This window comes from Oncorhynchus tshawytscha, linkage group LG18, assembly GCF_018296145.1.
Source record: "Oncorhynchus tshawytscha isolate Ot180627B linkage group LG18, Otsh_v2.0, whole genome shotgun sequence".
Classification (NCBI taxonomy): Eukaryota; Metazoa; Chordata; class Actinopteri; order Salmoniformes; family Salmonidae; genus Oncorhynchus; species Oncorhynchus tshawytscha.
Window position 1 is genome coordinate 8,743,037 of NC_056446.1, and position 26,350 is coordinate 8,769,386.

A 26,350-nucleotide genomic window follows, 5' to 3' on the forward strand; every position below is an offset into this window, starting at 1 on the left:
GGTACCGCTTGCCATGCAGTAGTAGAGAGAACAGTCTATGACTGCGGTGGCTGGGGTCTTTGACAATTTTTAGGGCCTTCATCTGACACCACCTGGTATAGAGGTCGTGGATGGCAGGCAGCTTTGCCCCAGTGATGTACTGGGCCGTACGCACTACCCTCTGTAGATTTGGCATGCGGTCGGAGGCCGAGCAATTGCCGTACCAGGCAGTGATGCAACCGGTCAGGATGCTCTTGATGTTGCAGCTGTTGAACCTTTTGAGGATCTCAGGACCCATGCCAAATCTTTTAAGTTTCCTGAGGGGGAATAGGCTTGGTCGTGCCCTCTTCACGACTGCCTTGGTGTGTTTGGACCATTCTAGTTTGTTGTTGATGTGGACACCAAGGAATTTGAAGCTCTCAACCTGCTCCACTACAGCCCCGTCGATGAGAATGGGGGCGTGCTCGGTGCTCCTTTTTCTGTAGTCCACAATCTCCTTAGTCTTGGTTATGTTGAGGGATAGGTTGTTATTCTGGCACCACCCGGAAAGGTCTCTGACCTCCTTCCTATAGGCTGTCTCATCGTTGTCGGTGTTCAGGCCTACCACCGTTGTTTTGTTAAGTAAATCAAGTATTAATTATTATTTTTCATTGAACTAGGCAAGTCAGTTCAGAACAAATTATTATTTACAATGACGGCCTAGGAAAAGTGGGTTAACTGCCTTGTTCAGGGGCAGAACTGCATATTTTTACCTTGTCAGCTCTGGGATTCGATCTAGCATCCTTTCGGTTACTGGCCCAACACTCTAACCACTAGGCTACCTGCCGCCCCAATGGGGTGAAAAGGAGATTTGAGTGCCACATTCATGTCAAGTGTGTCATGATGACTCATGTTGACGAGGCCAGCCCAACTTCAATGGAGTGGGGGAATTCCTAACGCCGCCACACCAACTGTAGGCTTCGACATGAGGATATATTCCTACCTTTTATGTTGCTGCTTTATCCTCTCTGTCTATACAGAAGTGAGGGCGGCTCCTTAATGCAGTTAGGATGGCTCCATACTTCCGACTGGACTGCGTCACGTGAAAAGGCGTTACTATGGAGCAACAACATCTCCATGTCCCTTCTATGCAAAATTAGCAGTAATTGCATTACAGTGGCACTCCAGGCTCCCTTTCACCTCTTTTATCATGTGAATTACTTCACAATAGCACAGCACACTTCAGTAGGTGGTGCAGGTATCCTCATTACATGGCACAAATGGGCTGGTTAGGCCCTCAAATGTCCTCTATTGTTCAAAATAGTAGCAGAGTATTTAATTTTTTATATTTTACTTTTAACCCCTTTTTCTCCCCAATTTCGTGGTATCCAATTGTTAGTAGTTACTGTCTTGTCTCATCGCTGCAACTCCCATACGGACTCGGGAGAGGCGAATATCGAGAGCCATGCACTGCTTCTTAACACAGCGCGCATCCAACCCGGAAGCCAGCAGCACCAATGTTTCGGAGGATTCACCGTACACCTAGCGACCTGGTCAGCGAGCACTGCGCCCGGCTCGCCACAGGAGTCGCTAGTGCGCGATGAGACAAGGATATCCCTGCCGGCCAAACCCTCCCTAACCCGGATGACGCTGGGCCAATTGTGCACCGCCCCATGGGTCGCGGCCGGCTGTGACAGAGCCTGGGCTCGAACCCAGAGTCTCTGGTGGCACAGCTAGCACTATGATGCAGTGCCTTACACTTCTGGGCCTCCCAAGTGGTCTATTTTTTTTAAAGCCCTTACACGGAACCCAAACCGGCTGTGCGCGATCACGACACGCAGGTTAAAATATCAAAACAAACTCTCAACCAATGACATTAATTTGGGGACAGGTCGAAAACCATTAAACATTTATGTCAATTTAACTAGTTAGCTTGCACTTGCTAGCTAATTTGTCCCATTTTGCTAGCTAATTTGTCCTGGGATATAAACATTAGGTTGTTATTTTACCTGAAATGCACAAGGTCCTCTACTCTGACAATTAATCCACACATAAAACTGCCAACCGTATCGTTTCTAGTCATCTCTCCTCCTTCCAGGCTTTTTCATCTTTGAACTTATATGGTGATTGGCATCAACTTTCATAGTATTACCACGACAACCCGCAACACATTTCGTCTTTCAATCACCCACGTGGGTATAACCAATGAGGAGATGGCACATGGGTACCTGCTTCTATAAACCAATAAGGAGATGGGAGAGGCAGGACTTGCAGCACGATCTGCGTCAGAAATAGGAATGACTTCTATTTTAGCCCTTGGCAATGCAGACGCTCGTTGACGCGAGCAAGCATTGTGAGTGCACTAATTGAATAACATATATTTGTAAATGTATTTTGCAACGCTCGCGCACGTGACTCAAGCGGTGTCGTCAGGGTATTATAATTTTCTAGAATACAAGTCCTCTTTAATGAGAATGGCCAGAGAATGATAGGTAGAAACTGCTGAGGGAAGGACATATGGAACCTGCTGTACACAGCAGAGGCAGAGAGTGTTGGTGACAGGCAACAGCAACCACCCTCTGTCTAATTAATCCATCATTACTAGATCTTAACAACAAGAGCCTTGGGATATTCTTATTCCATTTTCTATGAGAAAGAGTGCCAGACAAAGATATAGGTACCGCAACCTGGCCAAAACTAACCCAACCTCTGATACTCAACAAGTGAGAGGGTGAGAAGTGGAGAGAGAGCGAGACAGACAGAGCAAGAGAGAGGTGTCAGTGTAGTTAGGCTCAGTCCTTACCTGTAGTGTACGTGAGTGACTGTGGGAGGTCTGTAGCCAAAGATCCACGTCTGGATGTCCATGGGCCTGGCTTTGGAGTACGCTATGGTCACGTCCACCACCCACTGCAGGCCTTTGGGTTTACTACCTGCACAGACAGAGAGAGTTGAGAGAGAGTTGAGAGAGTGAGTGAGTGAGAGACTCTTTTGAACAAACTCACACGCACAGACAGCGCAGTAAGGGGTGTTTGTCAGAGAGGGTTGTGTGTCCTCAGGGCTGTGACAGAGAGGACAAGTGAAGCTGAGGGCGTTCAAACCATCAGGCGAGGAACATCTGGCACAGACATACAGGCCGGGTTTGAAAACATTAATAGCGGTCAAATCCTTGATTCCTCCGTCCTCGTTTACTGAATTCCTTTTCATAGCCCTTTGGAAGGAAGGATCTATGGTCCCTCAGTCAGACCTCCTCCTCCAATGAGCTTTGAAAGGAATTGAGAAAAGGACGGAGGAAGCAAGGATGAGGACAGAGCCATTACTCCACTCCATCACTCCTGGGTTGCATCCCAAATGGTACTATTCCATAGAGGCCCTGGTCAAAAGTAGTGCAGTATAAAGGGAATTAGGGTGCCATTTGAGACGCAGACCTGGTTTAGGAAGGCGTCACAGGGGCCTCTGATCTATGACATAAGGCTGCATTGGCCTACCAATATAGATGTGGCCTGTGTGAGTGAGTGTAATATGTGAGTGAGTGAGTGTAATATGTGAGTGAGTGAGAGAGAGAGAGAGAGAGAGAGAGAGAGAAGGATTGTGGATGGCTTGCTTAAGTGGCTGACTGGGTAGCGTTTTGTGTGTGCGCTCGCGCATATGTGCGTTACCAGATGGCGAAGGCAGAAAAAAAAAACTGAGGTTGACAAAAAGATTGCCAGTTCACGCAGGTCTTCTAGAATGTAAATCATTTAAGAGCACTTGGACAACTGCCGTTTCAAAACGTTGCTAAGATTAACACAGACAGATTTACACAAGACCAGAGTGCTGATGCTGGCCAACAGAGCACCTATCCTTGGGTAGGTAATAGCTTGGCGCCAGCTCCGAAACAGGCGTGTTGCCACGCTCTCTCTACATCCATGTACACCAGCGACAAACAATACTGTAATGACAGCACAGCCACTCATTTGATAAGACATCGGAGTAGCCTGGCTGCTGTAAACAGTTATGGAGGGAGCATACACAGGGATCCCAAATGGCACCCTATTCCAAATATATAGTGCACTACTTTGGACCAGGGCTCATAGGTAGTAGTGCACTATAGAGAGAATAGGGTACCATTTAAGATGCAGCCAGGGACAAATGTCTCCTTGGCAAAAAGGATAGTCAGGCCACACTTTTAACCAATCAGGAGGTTCCTTGTTCATACCTTCTACTGAACCAGGGGTTTAATAGACACCTGTGATTGACCACTGGCACACGGGAAAATCCCATATAAAGCTTACTAAAACCAGCCAGTAAGCATGCAAGTGACTTTTCCACTTAACCATACTACACGTTTGAATAATGGAACCAAACCACATTACACTCTTGAATAATGCAACAATTCCCAAGCATGTGCAGACAAAGGATTTACTTTCTCTTCTAGAGGCTACACATTACATTTTTGCTTCAAGAAAAAAGCACACAGTTGCTAACAGCATGTCTTTAAGTAACGCTAGCCTATCAAAGATGAATAATTAACCCTCCCATACGAATATAAAAAGTACAACAGGCCTACCTTACAACATACCAGTCTTCATGTTTAGCAATATCATGCAAATCAGTACATGTAGTAAAAGCAAATTGCAACTGAAAACGTGTGTATAAGTGAATTCATAAGTGAATTCATATCCACCAACCCCCCCTTTCATGCCACATGATTTGTCAACTCATGCACAATTAATCTGCACTTCAGTCTGATCAACTGTAGCCTTCTGATAACCACAGCTGCAGATAGCCTAGAGAAGCCAATGCGCTCTGATCACATCTGGGCCTGGCTAGGGGAAACGAAGCAGTAACGTCATGCATCTATAGCCTAAGCTGTGTATTTGTAGCCTAAAATAGACCCATATATTTACGTTATTTTAAATAAATTATTGACTGGAATAATTAAATCACCACAATAGTGATGACATACTGTATGAGAATATATATATTTTTTATTACAGATACAAAGGCCTTGCATAAACATAAAGCTAGCTCAGCCTAGTTAGTTATATTGTCCATCTGCAGTCGTCTCTGTCTGTAGCTAGGTTTCCATCCAATTGGCGACAGATTTTCATGCGAATATCCCCAAAATCTGTATTTTCCCAGCAGAGGTGTGTTTCCATTAAACTGACTTGTTGCAGATAAAAGGCGGTGTGTGATGACATAGTGAACATAAAAATACCTTTTGCAGATAAATTCCCATGTACGAAAAAAAATAAAAGTTTCCATCTCATGGTTCTCACACAAAAAAAGATGCTGCGTTATTTTTTAAATGTATTGATTTAACCTTTATTTAACTAGGCAAGTCAGTTTAAGAACAAATTCTTATTTACAATGACACCCTAACAAAAGGCCTCCAGCCGGGACAGGGGCTTGGGATAAAAACTAAATAAAAATACTATATAAATATAGGACAAAAACACACATCCCAACAAGAGAGACAACACTACAAAAAGAGAGACCGAAGACAAAAACATAGCAAGGCAGCAACACGTGACAACACAGCATGGTAGCAGCACAAAACATGGTACAAACATTATTGGGCACAGTCAACAGCACAAATGGTCAAGAAGGTAAAGACAACAATACATCACACAAGCCGCTACAACGGTCAGTAAGAGTGTCCATGATTGAGTCTTTGAATGAAGAGATTGAGATAACTGTCCAGTTTGTGTGTTTGTTGCAGCTCGTTCCAGTCGCTAGTTGCAGCGAACTGAAAAGAGAAGTCGACCCAGGGATGTTTATGATTTTTAAAATTTAACCAGGGAGGCCAGTTGAGAACAAGTTCTCATTTACAACTGTGACCTGGCCAGGATAAAGCAAAGCTGTGCGACAAAAACAACAGAGTTACACATGGAATAAACAAACGTACAGTCAATAACACAATAAAAAAATCCATCTGTATACAGTGTGTACAAATGAAGCAAGGAGGTAAGGCAATAAATCGGCCAATAGTGGCGAAGTAACTATAATTTAGCAATTTACCCTGGAAGGATATATGTGCAGATGAGGATGTGCAAGTAGAAATACTGGTGTGCAAAAGAGCAGAAAAACAATATGGGGATGAGGTAGGTAGTTGGTTGGATGGGCTATTTACAGATTGGCTGTGTACAGCTGCAGTGATCGGTGAGCTGCTCTGACAGCTGACGCTTAAAGTTAGTGAGGGAGATATGAGTCTCCAGCTTCAGTGATTTTTGCAATTCGTTGCAGTCATTGGCAGCAGAGAACTGGAAGGAAAGGCGGCCAAAGGAGGAGTTGGCTTTGGGGATGACCAGTGAAATATACCTGCTGGAGCGCGTGCTACGGGTGGGTGCTGCTACAGTGACCAGTGAGATAAGTCGGAGCTTCACCAAGCAAAGGCTTACAGATGACCTGGAGCCAGTGGGTTTGGTGACGAATATGTAGCGAGGACCCGCCAATGAGAGCATACAGGTCGCAGTATATGGGGCTTTGGTGACAGCACGGATGGCACTGTGATAGACTGCATCCAATTTGTTGAGTAGTGTGTTGGAGGCTCTTTTGTAAATTACATCGCCAAAGTCAAGGATCGGTAGTATAGTCAGTTTTACAAGGGTATGTTTCAAAAGCATTATCATTTATACTGTAGAAGTGTTGGGCTGAACGAGACAATTCTGTTTAAACTGCCCTGCCTTGGAGGGGGGCAGCTGTTGTGCCAGTGTTGTGCACAAACTCCGGAGGTAGCACTCCAGACAGGAGATTTCTGCAACTCTACATTACAATAATGTCTCTTGAGTATCGGTACCCATGAGAATAGCCCCTAAGCCAACAGCGAGATGCTCGGCCGCTTGCTTGTCACGGTTCTGGGTTCAAACAGTCTCTGTGCTGTTGTGGGTGACAGTATTTACCCCAGGTGACGTTGTGGAGCCGATACACAGCCGTGATGGTGCTGCGCTCACATTCACATCAGATCCCATTTCCTCCGAGAGGCCCATTGTCTGCTGTGTGAGTCAGATGGCTGAGGCTCTAAGTATGGTCAGAAAGAGAGAGAGCGCTGTGCCTGTGTGTGGAATCACCATTTTGGGTAGCTATTTGTAGTTATTGCGTTGCGTACTATGATTAGGCTTTAAAAGGAAAGATTTACCCATTTCTAATGTTAGAACATCGCTCAGAGATGCACAAAACGCTATCGATTCCCGGGGTCATTTCATGTTTATCTGAGCAATTCAGCCGGTATGACGTAGCATTACAATAAAGCCACTCTCACTATACTGGAAGTTAATAGGAATACAACTTTCAGATACCGAAAACATTGAGCGTACATGTCAGATTTAAATTCTGGCTAATGTCAGGTTGTCTTCTCTCGAATGAGTCATTGATCATATTTGTGTGATATTCCTACCTTGAGAAATGTAGCTCAGTTGGTAGAGCATGGCACTTGTAACACCAGGGTAGTGGGTTTGATTCTTGGGACCACCCATACGTAGAATGTATGTACGCATGACTAAGTGTCTGCTAATTGGCATAGTATATTATAAATGTGTAATTTAACAGAGGGTCCCCCACACTTCTCCTATATGTCTGTCTCTTCAGTCCAGGGTGCGTTGCATGGCCGTTGTGAATGTCAGACTCCACTTTGTGACACAAATCGATCTGCAGGTGTAACATGGTGAGATTGTAGACTCCTAAACTGATAGCTGTAAAATTGCCTAAACAAACTGCACTAACTAGCTACTTCACTTGGTGATATTGGACTTGAGTATTATTGTGTGTAGCTATGCTTGCTACCAAGTTAACTACCTAGCACAGAGCATTGCATTGTGGGTTTTGTAGTTGACTTGCGCTGAAACAGATGATTTCCACATGTTGCTACCAACCTTATGACAAAATGAAAAATGAATTCACCAAAAATATTGTTCACACATTTTCCATTAATCATCAAGCACAATCATTACATTTCCCAATTCTTAAATTACATGCTTTTTTTTATTGGAAAACAAATTCACCTAGGAAGACTTGCAACTTCTATGCAAGGTATTTTCTACATGTATGAACGCTTTCCAACAGACCTGGATGTATTGGATAGCTCAGCTGTAAGCACAGAGTTATTGCAGGACACAGGAGTTAGCAATCCCCATGGTGGCTAGATCCCTTAGCCACGCACTCAATACTGCTGGCCTCAACACGGTCTTACAATTACGAGAAAGGCAACAGGACTCATTTAAAATGGATTTTGAGCTAAAGCCAGGGAATTCCAAAGTGCATGTGCACGTGAGTGATGGTGTGTGTGTGCGTGCGCCTGTCTGTGTGTGTGGGTGCTCCTGCCTGTGTGTGGGTATGTGCAGCCTGCCACTGTGTGCAGTCTTTGTTTCCCAAACTCAGTGGGCCATTAGGCGAGGCTTATTGATTGGCTAGGGGGCTGGTTGTCAGCAGTGGACAGGAGGGGCAGACCTCAATTAAGGCCAGTCCTGATGGATGGATTGATGGAAGAAAAAAATTAGGTTAAGGAGAAAATGAGGGGGAAAATAAAGGTTTCATTTTCAGAGCATTTTCTAAATTGCGGAGATGTAATCCTAGTCAGTCAGTTTATTTAGGCTTGGTCCCAAGACGGGGAAATTACTCTACTGTAGCTCGCCGCTGGGGTTCCAGGGGACCTCTGTGGCAATTTCCGTCTCCTTCGTACGTGTGAGACACTGTGTGTGTGTTTGTGTGTCCCACCCCTCCTCCATCCAGCCCACCACCCCCATTTTTAAAACAGTATTCTCAGAGGGCAACACAACAGAGAAGTGATGATTTTGTGGTTTGAGGTTTTGAAAGCATGTTCTCTCGACAGGCAACCAGCCCAATATAAAACTCCCATTTGAGTAAGATCTGCACTACACATTCTATTTATAAGATGAGTGCCACAAAATTCACAGGAACACTACGGTAGTTTGAAAGAATAACTCAGTGGTCTGCCAGACTTACCCTGACTACAGCACCAAATATTTATTAAAGAAGCTACCAGAGACAATTGTGAGTTTTGGGAGTCAGACATGTGGTTCACTGACAGTGTAATAACATTTGGCCTGTGGAGGTATATTGACTACAGCTCAGCATTCAACACCATAGTGGCCTCAAAGCTCATCACTAAGCTAAGGACCCTGGGACTAAACACCTCCCTCTTCAACTGGATCCTGGACTTCCCAATGGGCCGCCCCCAGGTGGTAAGGGTAGGCAACAACACATCTGCCACACTGGGGAGCCCCTCAGGGGTGCATGCCTAGTCCCCTCCTGTACTCCCTGTCCACTCACGACTGCGTGGCCAAGCACAACTCCAACACCATCATTAAGTTTGCTGATGACACTGATCACCGACAACGATGAGACGGCCTATGGGGAGGAGGTCAGAGAACTGGCAGTATGGTGTCAGGACAACAGCCTCTCCCTTAAAGTGAGCAAGACAAAGGAACTGATCGTGGACTACAGGAAAAGGGGGGGGAAACACGCCCCCATTCACATCGACGGGGCTGTAATGGAGCGGGTCGAGAGTTTCAAGTTCCTTGGTGTCAAAATACAAAAGGCACTAGCACATCTGAGCAATCTTTTTTGCAGGTGCATGGTAACAGTTGAACAAGATGAAGGAAAAAGGAAACCGCACACTGCTCGATAGCATCACTGATCTTTAATAAGCTTACGCATCGGTCTTACGGCCTTCGTCAGAGCTTTTGTGAGTAAATTTTTTTTTGCACCCTTATGTAAGACCTAGCCCCAACCACATCTGTTCCACGCATCGAAAGGGGTTGTAGGCGAAGGAAAAACATAAGTGCTATCAAATATAACAATATGCATTTCATAAATATTCAAATAGTGTGTAAATAAGACGTATTAAACACGTCTGTAAAAGCACAATGAGGACATAGCAAGTTTTCATTAATCATTGGGTACATCGTACGAAAAACAGAGTAATCTTAAATAGGGACATAATTCATGCTCAAATGTACAACATACAACATAATTTCATCATTACGTCCTTTAGGAAATAATGTCTGGAGGGTGAAAATCCAAAAACATCTTTTACTCAGAGTATTATTGATGTCACCTCCCCTGTCTGATATCTTAACTTTCTCTATGCCACAAAATCTAAAAAGATAGAAATGTCATGCTTCTTCAGGTCTTTGAAATGTACTGCGACTGGATAATCCCTGTCATTTCTCCTGATTGAACTTTAATGTTCACGGATTCTCTGTTTGAGAGGACGAGAGGTTTTACATAGCACAGCCCTCATGGACATTTAATATTGTAAATAACATGGGTGGTGGAACATGTAATAATGTCATTTATTTGGAACCGCTTTCCTGTGTGTGGGTGGCAGAAATATTCACACTTCATCATATTGTTGCACTGTGCGCATCCTCTGCATTTATAGCTACCATTTGGAAGAGGGCATAAAAGAGCCTGGCTGATTATCTTTAGTAGCTGGCAGTTGGCATGAACCAATTTATCGCGTAAATTGTGACCTCTCCTATACACAATAAGTGGTGGATTTTTTAATTCAGATGGTAAAAGCTGGGTCCCGATGATAAAATATGCCAGTGTTTCTTGACCGCGTCTCCCACTTTTCGCGAGTTGAAAGTATGTGGTTGTGAACATTACAGAATGTTCTTTAGCTTTAGCAGGTCCTTTATGTAGCAGTTCATCGTGTTTTTCTCAATGTCAAATTAATTAAGAGCTTCATCCACACATTGTGGCGAATAGGCTCTTAGAAACCTAATGCGCATCTCCGCTGCTTTTTCTAGATAATCCTCTGTGGAGTGGCATATACGGCTCAGTCTGAAAAACTGGCTTCTTGGAAGTCCTCTTTTTAATGGCTCACGATGGATGCTGTCCAGTTCCTTGGTGTCCACATCACGAATGAACTATCATGGTCCAAACAGACCAAGACAGTCGTGAACAGTGCACGACAATACCTTTCCCCCTCAGGAGACTGAAAAGATTTGGCATGGGGTCCCCAGTTTGACAGATGCACCATCGAGAGCATGCTGACCCAGTTGCATCACCGCCTGGTATGGCAACAGCTCAGCATCTGACCATATGGCTCTAGAGGGTAGTGCGTACGGCCCAGTACATCACTAGACTCAAAGTTCCTTATATCTAGGACCTATATACTAGGCGGTGTCAGAGGAAGGCACGAAAAGGCTCCTAGGTCCAAAAGGCTCCTAGGTCCAAAAGGCTCCTAGGTCCAAAAGGCTCCAAGGTCGCTTCTACCCCCAAGCCATAAGATTGCTGAACAATTAATCAAATGGCCACCCGGGCTATTTACATTGACTGACCCCCCTTTGTTTTTACACTGCTGCTACTCATTGTTTATTATCTATGCATAGTCATTTTACGCCTATCTACATGCACAAATTAACTCGACTAACCTGTACCCCCCGCACACTGACTCAGTACAGGTCCCCCTATTGTTATTTTATTGTGTCACTTTTTATTGTATCTAGTAAATATTTGTTTAACTCTATATCTTGAACTGCATTGTTGGTTTAGGGCTTGTAAGCATTTCACGGTAACGTCTACTTACACCTGTTGTGTTCGCTGCATGTGACAAATACAATTTGATTTGAATTGAAAAGGGTACTTAACTTAGGTCTACTTGGAAAACACTTTCATTAGTCTCCTGTGCCAAAATTGCCTGTCTGATTATTAGTTCAGTACCCATAATCCCCCGCCCTCTCCCCAATTTGTAAAGTATGGAGCTAGAAGTGTTGCACTCTGAGAAGAACATGCATGAGTACTGAGTTGGGAAGGTCAAGAGCAGGAAGTGACTCATGGTGATGTGTCCTGATAACACCTTTTCCAGGAATCGTGAGGCTTTACCTGGAATCAGGTAAAATAACCTTTAAAGTTGGGATCAATTCCAATTGAAGTCAATCAATTCAGAGAGTAAACTGAAATTCCAATTCAATAATTGAAAAAAGGGCACCTGTTTTTTATTCTCAATAACCTGAAAGCGAGAAGCTATTTATATCAAAATAATAGTTTTATACATTTTAAATCACTTCCTGAATCGACCGACCCCAACCCTGATTTAAACAAAGGAGACCTTTGCTTGGTGAGCCCTGGAGGCTGACCTGGTCCTAGATGACTATAATAGGTGAAGGGATAGACAGGTACAGACAGAGGTGACTGGCTGCAGGGGAGTGTAACCACAGGATTAGAGGGGAGGAGGTGAAGACAGGTTGCAGGTGTGTCACAGCCCACTAAGACCTCAGGTGATGACCGGAGATTTCGAGGCAGAGTAAGGTGAAACGGAAGAACGTGGTGTGTGTGTGTGTTCGTCACCCACCTGACTGGCTACGGTGCACTGTGCTGGCCTCTGTCCCCAGGCAGCCGTTCTCCTGCTGCGGCCCCAGGGTCTTCAGGATCACCTGAGTGGCACCCAGCCGCGGCAGCGTCACATGCGTCAGGTGAGGAAGCGAGTTCTTCTTGGCGAATGCCTGGCTGGTTTCCCGCCGCTTGCGCAAGAAGCCGCCTTCTGGGAAGAGCACGATCCACTTTCTGTCACGGCTGTGATAGTACCGGTCTAGGTGGTCCTTTAGGTAGATCAGCTGCTTGTCCCGGTACGCTTTACCCTGCGGGTTAAACAGGGAAACACAGAACAGGGGTGGCATGAGGACGCTATCAGGGCTGTTTAGATGTAAAGGCTTTGCACACAAAAGATATCGCAAAAGCTTAGTTTTCCTTTTGTTTTATTCTTCATTACTGAATTGGGGTAGCGTTCACAGAGGGAAAACATGTAAAAGCGTATAACAAGGAAAAATGAAAATCTTTTTTAAATCTTATTAGCCAAGTCCAGATAGTCACCCCCTCCCCGTTTTAGTCTGTTTTCTTCCGTTTGGTGCCTAATTAACACAACCCAGTTTAGCTTTAGCATAGAGAGGATACAATACAGTATTGGTGTGACACTCAGCCAAGCTCCACTGAAATGAATAGACAGTGAAGTTCATATTAGCTATGGTAACATTAGCAGTAATAGCCTTAGCATTAGCAGTAAGAGCATTGCGAAAATTGACAGAGAGGGTTTTTGGATTGATTTCCAATTAGGCCAGGTTCAGAAGCACTTTAAAATGCATCAACACACTGAGGCTGGATTGATGTGCCAGTATTGGGTTTCTGAATTTGTGTGATTAGTACATGTGGTATGTTATACAATACATCACACAAGTACTGGGACAGTAACACGTGTTGTTGTTTTGGCTCTGTACTCCAGAACTTTAGATTTGAAATGATACAATGACTATAAGATTAAAGTGCAGACTGTCTGCTTTAATTTGAGGGTATTGTCATTCATATCGGGTGAACCGCTTAGAAATTACAGCACTTTTTGTACATAGTCCTCCCATTTTAGGGGACCAAATGTATTGAGACAAATTCACTTATGTGTATTATAGTAGTAAAAAGTTTAGTATTTGGTTCCATTTTGCAAGCACGCAATGATTACATCATGAATACGGACGGATAGTCTTAAATTAATCGGGAATAACGACGAGTGAGAAAGTTAGACGCACAAATAGCATACCCCCAAGACGTATGTTAGACGTCTGCAAGTGTGGTTCCCACCGCGAAGCATGGAGGTGGTGGTGTGATGGTTGGGGTACTTTGCTGCTGACACTTTGATTTATTTAGAATTCAAGGCACACTTAACCAGCATGGCTAACACAGCATTCTGCAGCGATACGTCATCCCATCTGGTTTGCGCTTAGTGGGACAATCATTTGTTTTTCAACATGACAATGCCCTAAAAGACACCTTCCGGCTGTGGAAGGGCTATTTGGCCAAGAAGGAGAGTGATGGAGTGCTGCATCAGATGACTTGGCCTCCACAATCACCAAACCTCTACCCAATTGAGATGGTTTGGGATGAGTTGGACCACAGTGAAGGAAAAGCAGCCAACAAGTACTCAGCACATGTGGGAACTCCTTCAAGAATGTTGGAAAAGCATTCCAGGTGACTACCTCATGAATTTGGTTGAACGCTAAGAGTGTGCAAAGCCGTCGTCAAGGCAAAGGGTGGCTACTTTGAAGAAACAAAAATATATTTGGATATGTTTAACACTTTTGGTTACTACATGATTTCAGGTGTTATTTCATAGTTTTGATGTCTTCACTACTATTCTACAATCTAGAAAATAGTTCAAATAAAGAAAAACCCATGAATGAGTAGGTGTCCCCAAACTTTAATTTGATTTGAATAGAATTGCTGGGCCAGCAAGCGACTGAATCAGCTGCCAGTCACCCGTCCGTCTGCCTGCCTCTCTGTCTGTCACCCAGGCAGAGAGCATCTCTGTTCCATTCTCTTCCAGCTGCTCCCACACTGCAGGCAGGGTCACTTCGGGCCAGCGGCTGGACTACTGTACCATAACACTGCTCTACTGTGCTGTCCACTGGGCCTGCCTGGCTGTGTCCCTGTTCGAGGAGGAGGCTGTAGCCACTTCCTGCCTGCTGCCGAGCTGATATACTGCTCAGCTGGAGTGCATGTTAAATGAATGGCTGTGTGTATGGATGTAATAAAATGCTAACTTGTGGGGCTTGCAATGTCACCATTTCATTACACAAATATACACATGGTGATAATATAAAACTATAGTGAACAAAATGACTGGGCAGGGGCGCAACCATGGGTGGAGCCAGGCCCACCCACTGGGGACCCAAGGCCCAGCCAATCAAAATGAGTTTTCCCCACAAAAGGGTTTTAATACAGACAGAAATACTCCTCAGTTTCATCAGCTATACGGGTGGCTCATCTCAGACGATCCCGCAGGTGTAGAAGCCAGATGTGGAGGTCCTGGGATGGCATGGTCTGCGGTTGTGAGACCATTTGAATGTACTGCCAAATTCTCTAAAATGACGTTGGAGGCAGCTTATGGTAGAGAAATTAACAAAATTATCTGGCAACAGCTCTGGTGGACATTCCTGCAGTCAGCATGCCAATTGTACGCTCCCTCAAAACTTGAGACATCTGTGGCATTGTGTTGTGACAAAACTGCACATTTTAGAGTTTTTAGACCTTTTATTGTCCCCAGCATGAAGTGCACCTGTGTAATGGTCATGCTGTTTAATCAGCTTTTTGATGTACCACACCTGTCAGGTTGAAGGAGTATCTTGGCAAAGGAGAAATGCTCACTAACAGGGATGTAAACAATTGTGCCCAAATTTGGACAGAAATAAGCTTTATGTGCGTATAGAACATTTGAGATCTTATTTCAGCTCATGAAACATGGGACCAAGACTTTACATGTTGCGTTTTATCTTTTTGTTAAGCGTATATTTGAAGTTATTTTCTGATTTCATTGAACAGATCGAGACGATGACAGTGTGTCAAAGTGCAGTTGGCCAAATTCAAACCTATGCTAACGCCGTATGTGTGCCAGAGGCTGCTGCATGACCACTAAACCAGTCAGACCACATCAAAATATCCTATCACAAAAACAGTTGTGATGAGATAGTTGTCAGCCGAGTAAAAGCCTCCTAGATAGAGGTCTCGGAGTGTGTCTGTCTCACCTGTCTGATGAAGAAGTCCCCGTGGATGAGAGACACCAGGCCAAAGTTGGTGTACTTGAACACGTGGTCCATTAACCACATCATCTTCCTCACCACCTAAAGGAGAGAACATTAGACTGGTCATACAGACACAATCTATAGGTAGGCACACACGTACGCTGAGACTATGAAGTCATAGTTCTACAGTCTGCACACACGTTCAGTCTACTGTATGTAGCCATCATGGTCTGCACACACAGTCTATATAGCCATAGGTATGTAGGCAGGCAGGCATAGACAATTTACATAACTCTAAGTCCCAGTGAGAAGCTTTGGCCCCTTGTGGCATTTCCCCCACTTCCTTCTTTATGCACTAAGAGCATAACTAGGCTGAGAATGCAGTTGATGAGGTGGATCATGTTTGTGCACCACAGCTCAACTAGCCCCCCGCTCACCACCACCTCCTAGCAGCCCCAGTAGAAAAAACCCTTAACCCTCCAAACCAAGGGCTCATCCCTGGGATGGCAGAGGGCTGCATGTGGGGTTGGCAGTCCTGCTCCACCAAGGAATGTACTGTCCTGGAGGGAGGACAGGACAGGAGCACCAGCCCCTTCCCCAGTGGCTCTACCCACCACAGAGGGGGTGATGGGTAGGGCAGTTGTGTGAAGTTATACAGTATGACTGTCGCTTAGGCTGCAGAAACCACAGACATTTCTAGGCTCCTCTATCATATGGTTTTCTTTTCTTCTGTTTTTTTAGCCTAGGTCACAAACTGTAGCCAACTCATGTTGTCATGTTTGGCATAGCAATGAACAAAACACAGGGAGGAGTTGGCTAAAAACACAAACTGGACCACTAGGATGGAAGTTCATAGAAACAAAGGGGGAAAAACGACTCAATCATTCACTGTAGATATAGCAGCCTATCAACTGACAAACCTCGCAGACAAGGAGATGAACAGGTATAAACATGTGTCTTTTATACCATTCCATCCAAATGTGCCTGTCAATATTAATTCACTGCTCGTCAAAACATCAGGAGTCATCCTCCCTCTGTAAGCCAGGTCAAAGCCACAGCCATCCTGGTCACAGTTCCACCCCTGAAGCATGAAGAGACAAACCGTATTTGCACAGTATGGTAGCAGCCAGGCAGCAGTGCTGCCAGAGAAATAGGAGTGGGCCAGATAAATAGTAATTGGATTAAGTAAACCTATCGATTGGTCTTTTGTAGCTGAGCCAAGGCCGTGACGATGTTTGGTCCTGATTGTGTTCACAGTGTAGTGTACGTCCCAAATGGCACTCTATTCCCTTTACAGTGCATTACTTTTAAAGAGGGCCCATAGGGCTCTGGTCAAAAGTAGTGCTCTATAGGAAATAGGGTGCCATTTGGGACACAACCAGTGAGTTTGGGATGCAGACACTGGCTGAGGGAGTAGGACCTCACATGTCATCACAAGACAGGCCAATCATTTCAGGTTAAACGGGAGGGAGGCTGAGAATCCGATACCTGCTGGCTAGCCAGAGTATAGTATTGTGTCAGCTGCTGGCCCAGAAACTTCACTAGATGGATACTGAAAGCTTGTTACCTAAAGTAAAAGGTTTTATGAATGGTGTCGACACAAAATACGCCTTCGACGGTTATATTGGACTGGAAAGAATAAAGTACTGCATGTGGGCCGTGAATGCTGTTTGACTAACAATACATTACTTTTTCAACACTCGATTTGCAAAACTCTTGAAACACCTTCAATTAGTAAAATGTGACATTCTCAAGACAAACACTGGATTTCCTTTTATCCGATCTATCGTTGACTTTGACCCAGTAGAACTGTCATTTTGGGCAAATATGAAAGAGGAAAATGACGATATCTTATCTTTGGTAAACCTATTTGAAAATTGAATCTCCAAAATATCGCTATTTTTACAACAAGCCATAGAAAGTTAGATGCAATTTTAGTTTAATCTACCAGAAAAGACAGAACAAATAATCTAACAAATATTGTTTAAACTCAAATATAATATATACATTTTATATTTAAAAAAGTATAATCTTTGTAAATCATATCATAAATAGGTGATGTCACACATGCTGCTAACAAAAATATATGGAAATGTCTGCTCTACCCAAATTATAATCAACTAATACCAGCATTACCGCAAAAATGGACGAGGCAACTGGAAGGGGGAAAAATAAGGAACTTGTCTGTCAGCCCTGCAATCGGGGGGGGGGACCTTCCGAAAGACAACCATCTCTGCAGCACTACACCAATCAGGCCTTTATGGTAGAATGGCCAGACGGATGCAACTCCTCAGTAAAAGGCACATGACAGCCAGCTTGGAGACTATCAGACCAAGAGAAGCAAGATTGAACTCCTTGGCCTGAATGTCAAGAGTCACGGCTGGAGGAAACCTGACACCATCCCTAAGGTGAAGCATGACGGTGGCAGCATCATGCTGTGGGGATGTTTTTCAGCAGCAGCGACTGGGAGACCAGTCAGGAATCAGGCAAGATGAACAGAGGAAAGTACAGTGAGATCCTTAATGAAAACCTACTCCAGAACACTCAGGACGTCAGACCGAGGCGAAGGCTCACCTTCCAACAGGACAACGACCCTATGTACACAGCCAAGACAATGCAGGAGTGGCTTCGGGACAAGTCTCGAAATGTCCTTTTATTTATTTATTTATTTATTGTTACTTTTACCCCATTTCACAGTCTCCAATTGGTAGTTACAGTCTTGTCTCATCGCTGCAAATCCCCTACGGACTCGTGAGAGTTGAAGGTCGAGAGCCATGCGTCCTCCGAAACACAACCCAACCAAGCCGCACAGCTTCTTGACACAATGGCCACTTAACCTCAAAGCCAGCCGCACCAATGTGTCAGAGGAAACACTGTGCACCCGGAGACCGTGTCAGCGTGCACTGCACCCAGCCCGCCACAGGAGTCGCTAGTGCGTGATGGGATAAGGACATCCCTGCAGGCCAAACCCTCCCCTAACCTTGTGCCAAGCTTGTAGCGCAAAACCCAAGTGCCAAGCTTGTCACCAAGATAACTCGAGGCTGTTATCGCTGCCAAAAGTGCTTCAACAATGTACTGAGTAAAGGGTCTAAATACCTATGTAAGTGTGATATTTTTTGAATTCTTTATAAATTAGCAAAAATGTCTAAAAAACTTTTTGCTTGCTTTGTCATTATGGGGTATTGTATGTAGATTGTTTTTGTTTTCTTCATCAATTTAACTTCTTTGGGACAGGGGGGCAGTATTGAGTAGCTTGGATAAAAAGGTGCCCAGAGTAAACCGCCTGTTACTCAGTCCTAAAAGCTAGAATATGCATATAATTAGTAGATTTGAATAGAAAACACACTGAAGTCTCTAAAACTGTTTGAATGATGTCTGAGTAGAACAGAACTCATATGGCAGGCAAAAACCTGAGAAAAAAATTCAACCAGGAAGTGGGAAATTTGAGGTTTGTAGTTTTTCAACTCTTTGCCTATCGAATATACAGTGTCTATGGGGTCATATTGCACTTCCCAAGGCTTCCACTAGATGCTATAACAGTCTTTAGAACCTTGTTTCAGGCTTCTGCTATGAAGGAGGGGGGGATGGGAGCTGAATGAGTTAGGGGTCTGCCAGAGTGCCATGAGCTGACCATGCGCATCCACGTGTGAGTTAGCTTGCGTTCCATTGCATTTCTGAAGACAAGGGAATTATCCCGTTGGAACATTATTGAAGATTTGTGATAAAAACCTCCTAAAGATTGATTCTATACATCGTTTGACATGTTTCTATGGACTGTAACGGAACTTTTTGACTTTGTTTGCTCGCACCTCATGAATTTGGATAACTGGGCTAAACGCGCAAACAAAAAGGAGGTATTTGGACAAATTATGGACTTTATCGAACAAACATTTATTGTGGAACTGGGATTCCTGGGAGTGCATTCTGATGAAGATCATCAAAGGTAAGTGAATATTTATAATGCTATTTCTGACTGTTGACTCCACAACATGGTGGATATCTGTATGGCTTGTTTTGTTGTCTGAGCGCCATACTCAGATTATTGCATGGTGTGCATTTTCGGTAAAAACCTTTTTGAAATCTGACACAGTGGTTGCATTAAGGAGAAGTGGATCTAAAATTCCATGCATAACACTTGTATCTTATATCAATGTTTATTATGAGTATTTCTGAAAATGTATTTGGCTCTCTGCAAAATCACCGGATGTTTTGGAACTACTGAACATAACGCGCCAATGTAAACTGAGATTTTTGGATATAAAAATGTACTTTATCGAACAAAACATACATGAAGTCCTATGAGTGTCATCTGATGAAGATCAAAGGTTAGTGATTCATTTTAGCTATATTTCTGCTTTTTGTGACTCCTCTCTACGGCTGGAAAAATGGCTGTGTTTTTCTGTGACTGGGGAATGACCTAAAACATTTGGTGTGCTTTCGTTGTAAAGCCTTTTTGAAACCGGACAATGTGGCTGGATTTACAACAAGTGTATCTTTAAAATGGTGTGAAATTTTAATTATGGGATTTCTGTTGTTTTGAATTTGGCGCCCTGCACGTTTACTGGCTGTTGTTGAGGTGGGACGCTACCGTCCCGAATATCCCAGAGAGGTTAATCAACTTTAGAATAATTCCTTGTTTTTAAAGAAAACTTTTTATCTGTCCATTAAAATATCATCAAATTGATCAGAAATAGCTTCATTAAATAGTACCCGCAAAACACCAGTCTCAACGTCAACAGTGAAGAGGCGACTCCGGGATGCTGGCCTTCTAGGCAGAGTTGCAAAGAAAAAGCCATATCTCAGACTGGCCAATGAAAAGAAAAGATTAAGGTGGACAAAACAACACAGACACTGGACAGAGGAACTCTGCCAAGAAGGCCAACATCCCTGAGTCAACTTTTCACTGTTGACGTTGAGACTAGTGTTTTGCGTGTACTATTTAAAGAAGCTGCCAGTTGAGGACTTGTGAGGCGTCTGTTTCTCAAACTAGACACTAACATACTGGTCCTCTTGCTCAGTTGTGCACCGGGGCCCCCCACTCCTCTTTCTATTCTGGTTAGTGCCCGTTCTGTGAAGGGAGTAGTACACAGGGTTGTACGAGATCTTCAGTTTCTTGGCAATTTCTCGCATGGAATAGCCTTCATTTCTCAGAACAAGAATAGACTGACAAGTTTCAGAAGAAAATGCTTTGTTTCTGGACATTTTGTGCCTGTAATCAAACCCACAAATGCTGATGCTCCAGATACTCAACTAGTCTAAAGGCGGCCAGTTTTATTGCTATTTTAAATCAGTACTACAGTTTTCAGCTGTGCTAACAAATGCAAAAGGGTTTTCTAATGATCAATTAGCCTTTTAAAATTATAAACTTGGATTAGTTAACACAACGTGCCACTGGAACACAGGAATGATGGTTGCTGATAATGAGCCTCTGGTTTTTAATGGAATATCTACATAGGCGTACAGCCGTTTCCTTACAATAGTAATTTACAACAATAACAATGTTGACACTGTATTTCTGATCAATTTGATGTTATTTTAATGGACTTTGTGTGCTTTCCTTAAAAAAAAATTTGAACGGTACTGTACCTTCTTACCCCTATTACTAGCCTGTTCAACCTCTTTCGTATTGTCTGAGATCCCCAAAGATTGGAAAGCTGCCGCGGTCATCCCCCTCTTCAAAGAGGGAGACACTAGACCCAGACTGTTACAGACCTATGTATATCCTACCCTGCCTTCCAAGGTCTTCGAAAGCCAAGTTAAACAGATCTCTGACCATTTCAAATTCCACCGTACCTTCTCCGCTATGCAATCTGGTTTCCGAGCTGGTCATGGTGCACCTCAGCTACACTCAAGGTCCTAATGATATCATAACCGCCATCGATAAAAGACAATACGGTGCAGCCGTATTCATCGACCTGGCCAAGGCTTTCGACTCGGTCAATCAGCACATTCTTATCGGCAGCCTCAACAGCCTTGGTTTTTCAAAATGACTGCCTCGCCTGGTTCACCAACTACTTCTCAGACAGAGTTCAGTGTGTCAGATCGGAGGGCCTGTTGTCCGGACCTCTGGCAGTCTATGGGGGTGCCACAGGGTTCAATTCTTGGGTGACTCTTTTCTCTGTGTTCATCAATAGTGTCGCTCTTGCTGCTGGTAATTCTCTGATCCACCTCTACACAGAAGACACCATTCTATACCTCTGGCCCTTCTTTGGACACTGTGTTAACAAACCTCCAGACGAGCTTCAATGCCATACAACCCTCCTTCCATGGCCTCCAACTGCTCTTAAATGCAAGTAAAACTAAATGCATGCTCTTCAACCGATCGCCTCCCGCACCTGCCCGCCCGTCCAGCATTACTCCTCTGGACGGTTCTAACTTAGAATATGTAAACAATTACAAATACCTAGGTGTCTGGTTAGACTGTAAAATCGCCTTCCAGACTCACATTAAGCATCTCCAATCCAAAATTAAATCTAGAATCGCCAAACCCACTGGCTCCAAGTCATCTATAAGTCTTTGCTAGGTAAAGCCTCGCCTTATCTCAGCTCACTGGTCACCATTGCAGCACCCACCTGTAGCACGCGCTCCAGCAGGTATCTCTCACTGGTCACCCCCAAAGCCAACTCCTCTTTTGGCCGCCTTTCCTTCCAGTTCTCTACTGTCAATGACTAGAACTACCTGCAAAAATCACTGAAGCTGGAGACGCATATCTCCCTCACTTTAAGCATCAGCTGTCACAGAGCAGCTTACAGATCATTGGACCTGTACATAGCCCATCTGTAATTAGCCCACCCAACTACCTCATCCCCATATCTATTTATTTATTTTGCTCCTTTGCACCCCAGTATCTCAACTTGCACATCTATCACTCCAGTGTTTAATTGCTAAATTGTCATTATTTCGCCACTATGGCCTATTCATTGCCTTACCTCAATCTTACTTCATTTGCACACACTGTATATAGACTTTTCTATTGTGTTATTGACTGTACGTTTGTTTACTCCATGTGTAACTCTGTTTGTGTCACACTGCTTTGCTTTATCATAGCCAGGTCGCAGTTGTAAATGAGAACTTGTTCTCAACTGGCCTACCTGGTTAAATAAACATTCATCTTTTTAAAAATATATTTTCCTTTATTACTTTCTAACCCTACCCACCCTTCCCCTAATTAGAGTAAACTAGTAAACAACAACGCTTAGGGCTTCTACTTCCACCTTATACATTTAACGGGCACAGTCTATTTCACCAAAGTTCTGAACCTATATACCCTTTTACGGACACAGTATGTTTTACATTAGTTATCTTGTTGTTATTAGTTGGTATTATTCCCAACCTTCAGCTCCATTCAACCCCCTCCCATCTCTTAACACCATCCATATTGGATTTCTATTTGCCATATATTTTTCAACTGCGCTGTGATGTTTCACAAAAGTTCTAAACCTTTCTATTCTCATAATTTCTACAGATTGTAAATTAAAAATAATTATTTTTGCTAAAAGTATTATTATATTATTGATTGATTGACTGACTTTTCAGATCACCCAGTAGAGCTATCTGCAGAGTTTGCTCCAGGTAAATGTTGCAATTCTTCAGCCATTTCTGGACCTGACCAAAAACAAGCTACATATGGACAGTACCAAAATAAATGATCTAATGATTCTGTTTCTTCGCAGCAAAATCTGCAGAGCTGGAATGGGACAGACAGACACACAGACAGACCATTCTATTGGTTGCAAGAATTTTGTATAAATAGTTTAAGTTTTGAATCCAGCGTCGATTTGCGTAAGAGTTCATAAACCATGTGCCACGAAATCAGCACGTCGAAAATCTCTTCCCCAACTATTTTGCCATCTATATGGCACAGAGCTGTCATTTTTTTGGTCCTTAAATGAAACTGGAACACTGTTTTAGTTATCACAATTTTCTTTAACCAAAAATGCAGGACCGACAGACAAGTTCTCTACTTTTCCCCCTTCCAATTTCCTCTTCCTGTTTTGCGGTAATGCTGCAATTAGTGGGTTGTAATTTTGGGAAGAGCAGACTTTTCCATTTATTTTTGTTAGCTGCATGTGTGACATAACTCCATCAGTCCTATTTATGATATCATTTATAAAAGATTATACATTTTTTTCAAAAACGTATGTATGTTTTTATCTATTAGTATTTTTGAGTTTAACCACTATTTGTTGTATTATTTGCTCTGGTTAATTTTCTGGTGGATAAAATTGTTTTAAAAATAGCGACATTTGGGAGATTATTTCATTCCTAATAAGACAATTACATTGATGGAAGCTACACCCTAAAAAACAAAAATCCAGATAGTGTGCAGATACTAGATAGTCAGTTGGTCCTGCAGCTACAATGGCTAGCTAGTCATTTCAGAAACATCATTCATCTGATACTCAAAGTCAGTGGCTCAGCATACCTTCATTGAAGACATAGGCTGAGAGAACATATCTGCTTTAATAAACATTCCAACCTACACACAACCATCAGTTCCCCTTGAGCAGGATATTAAACATGATATCACACCCAGACCATGAAACTAGAAATCCCCAGACACCCAATCACATTTCAGATCTTAATCAAGTGCCCGAGTGGATTGAATGAGTTCAATTAATTTCAGTACCAGTCAATTCAAGACATTTTGTTTAATTTGTTTAAAGATTTGTCTAAAGAAATAGGCCTACCTCTTAAATTTAATTTGTTCCTCCCTGAATTCACTTGAATTGATTTGTAGTCTAGGACAGGGGTTTTCAAACCTCTCCTCGGGGACCCCTAGCCATGTATTTGAACTATTTTAGAGCTAGAAGGCCTGATTGAATATAATTATCAAATAATTATCAAGCCCTTCATAAGGTCAAATCAGTGAGCTAGTTCAGGGCTAAATTGGAGAAGATGTTAAAAAAACAACAACACTGTTCTAGGAGGCTACATTGCCAACTTTGGAGGAGTCTCTTACCGTGCCCTTGTCCTGCAAGCACATCATGAGGGTGCACACGTCCCCTGTGGCTTGGTGGTTGACGATGACCATGGCTTCCTCTTCAGAAAGGGGCCTTACGTCGTCGCCCCATTCCATCACTGGACAAGACAACACAAGTGGAGTTAGTGGACACATCCTATGCCATTTTAGCAGACACTTTAGTCCAAAGAGACTTAGTCATGCATGCATGCAGTTTTACATATAGGTGGCCCCAGGAATCGAACCCACAATCCTGGGCTTGCAATCACCATGCGCCATCAACTGAGCCATTCAAGACCACAGTGATTGTGCACTAATTATCTCGAAATCCCTAGCTAGGCCATCATATTAAAATCAATTTTTATTGGTCACAGACGTATTTAGCAGATGTTATTGTGGGTGTAGCCAAATGCTTGTCCCTAGCTCCAACAGGGCAGTAATATCTAACAATTCACAACAATACACTCAAATCTAAAAGTAAAATAATGGAATTAAGAAATATATACATATTAGATTGAGCAATGTCAGAGTGGCATCGACTAAAATACAGTAGAATAGAATACTGTGTATATATATATATATATATATATATATATATATATATATATTCTACTGTATTTTAGCCGATCCCACTCCGACATTGCTCGATCTTTATATATATATATGAGATAAGTAAAGCAGTATGTAAACTTTATTAAAGTGGCCGTAAACATGATTTAAAAATCAACTTCTAATGGAAAATTACAACTTGTAGGCCTACATTTTGGAACAAGTTAGATCAGAATTGTTTTCTCAAGGTGGGAAAAGTTCTCATGAAAGTGGACTATGTGTATTTACATGATCCGAAAATAGCTATTCCTTGATAAACAAAGCCACAGGGTGCCTGAGAGTGCGATAACCCGTCTATGTTGTGCTCTCACGAGAGGTAACTCACAACCAAAACACAAGATAGGAAAGCAACTGGACCCTAAAAAGGACTCAACATATTCTATACTGGTCTTGAAGAGAAAGTGTCGCCTTAAAATAAGCTATTAAGCCACATGCCTTAAAACACCATGCCACTTTGGTTTCAAAATGGACATGGGCTAGTCTCTAGCATCTCAGCTCATTAAAGCAGATCTCTTGGGCTCCATTCTTCTGGCTGGTTTACATTGGCACCCCCTATTCAATAGATGCCAAACGAACTCCTTCAGTAACTGTGCCGCCCGTAGCGCCCTATTGACACTAAACACAGGAGCCGCCACAAAGGAAAAAACAAACTTTGTGCCAACATGGGGGGGGGAAGACAACAACGGGCCTCCCACATAACAAATGGACGATCTTCTTTTGTAATTTAACTCACTTGGACGACAGTGCGTATTTAACAGTAGAGCTACCCCACTGGAGACCTGGAGAGACTGTTGGGGTTTCACTATAGAGCTAAAGCCAGAGTTGGACAAATGAAAGGAAGATTGTAAGTGGAATCCCCGTGGTTCTGGAGAGTCTTGCTGACTCATTCCACATTTCCACTGAGGATTTACCCAAGTGTTCTACCCAAAAGGCTCAGGCTTTTCAATTTCCATCTCCGCGGGGCAGCACCCATGTCTCACTTGGCCATGGATCCAGCAGACCTCAAAAAGTTCTAGCTGGGCTGTACTCACCACCCTCTGTAGCACCTTACGATCAGGTGCCTTGCAGATGCCGTACCAAGCGGTGATGGAGCCACTCAAGATGCTATCAATGGTGCAGCTGTAAAACTTGGTGCAGCTGTAGATCTTGCCGTATCAAGTGGTGATGCAGCCAGTCAAGATGCTCTCAATGGTGCAGCTGTAGAACTGTCAATAGGGCACTACGGGTCCCTTTTAGGGTCCAGTTGCTTACCTATCTTGTGTCATGATTGTGAGTTCTCTCTCGTGAGAGCAAAACATAGAGGGGTTATTGC

General features: G+C 43.4%; 1 protein-coding gene across 1 annotated transcript in view; it reads right to left on the bottom strand.

Annotated features, from left to right (window-relative positions):
* Nucleotides 1-26,350, bottom strand: part of LOC112237258 (acyl-CoA:lysophosphatidylglycerol acyltransferase 1-like) — a 101,075-nt gene that overhangs the window by 39,658 nt on the left and 35,067 nt on the right. Inside the window, exons 3-6 of the mRNA XM_042300619.1 lie at nt 24,430-24,548; nt 15,471-15,566; nt 12,257-12,542; nt 2,762-2,888 (exon numbers count right to left, since the gene is read on the bottom strand). Coding sequence (XP_042156553.1) covers nt 2,762-2,888; nt 12,257-12,542; nt 15,471-15,566; nt 24,430-24,548 — 628 coding nt within the window. The remainder of the gene's footprint in view (nt 1-2,761; nt 2,889-12,256; nt 12,543-15,470; nt 15,567-24,429; nt 24,549-26,350) is intronic.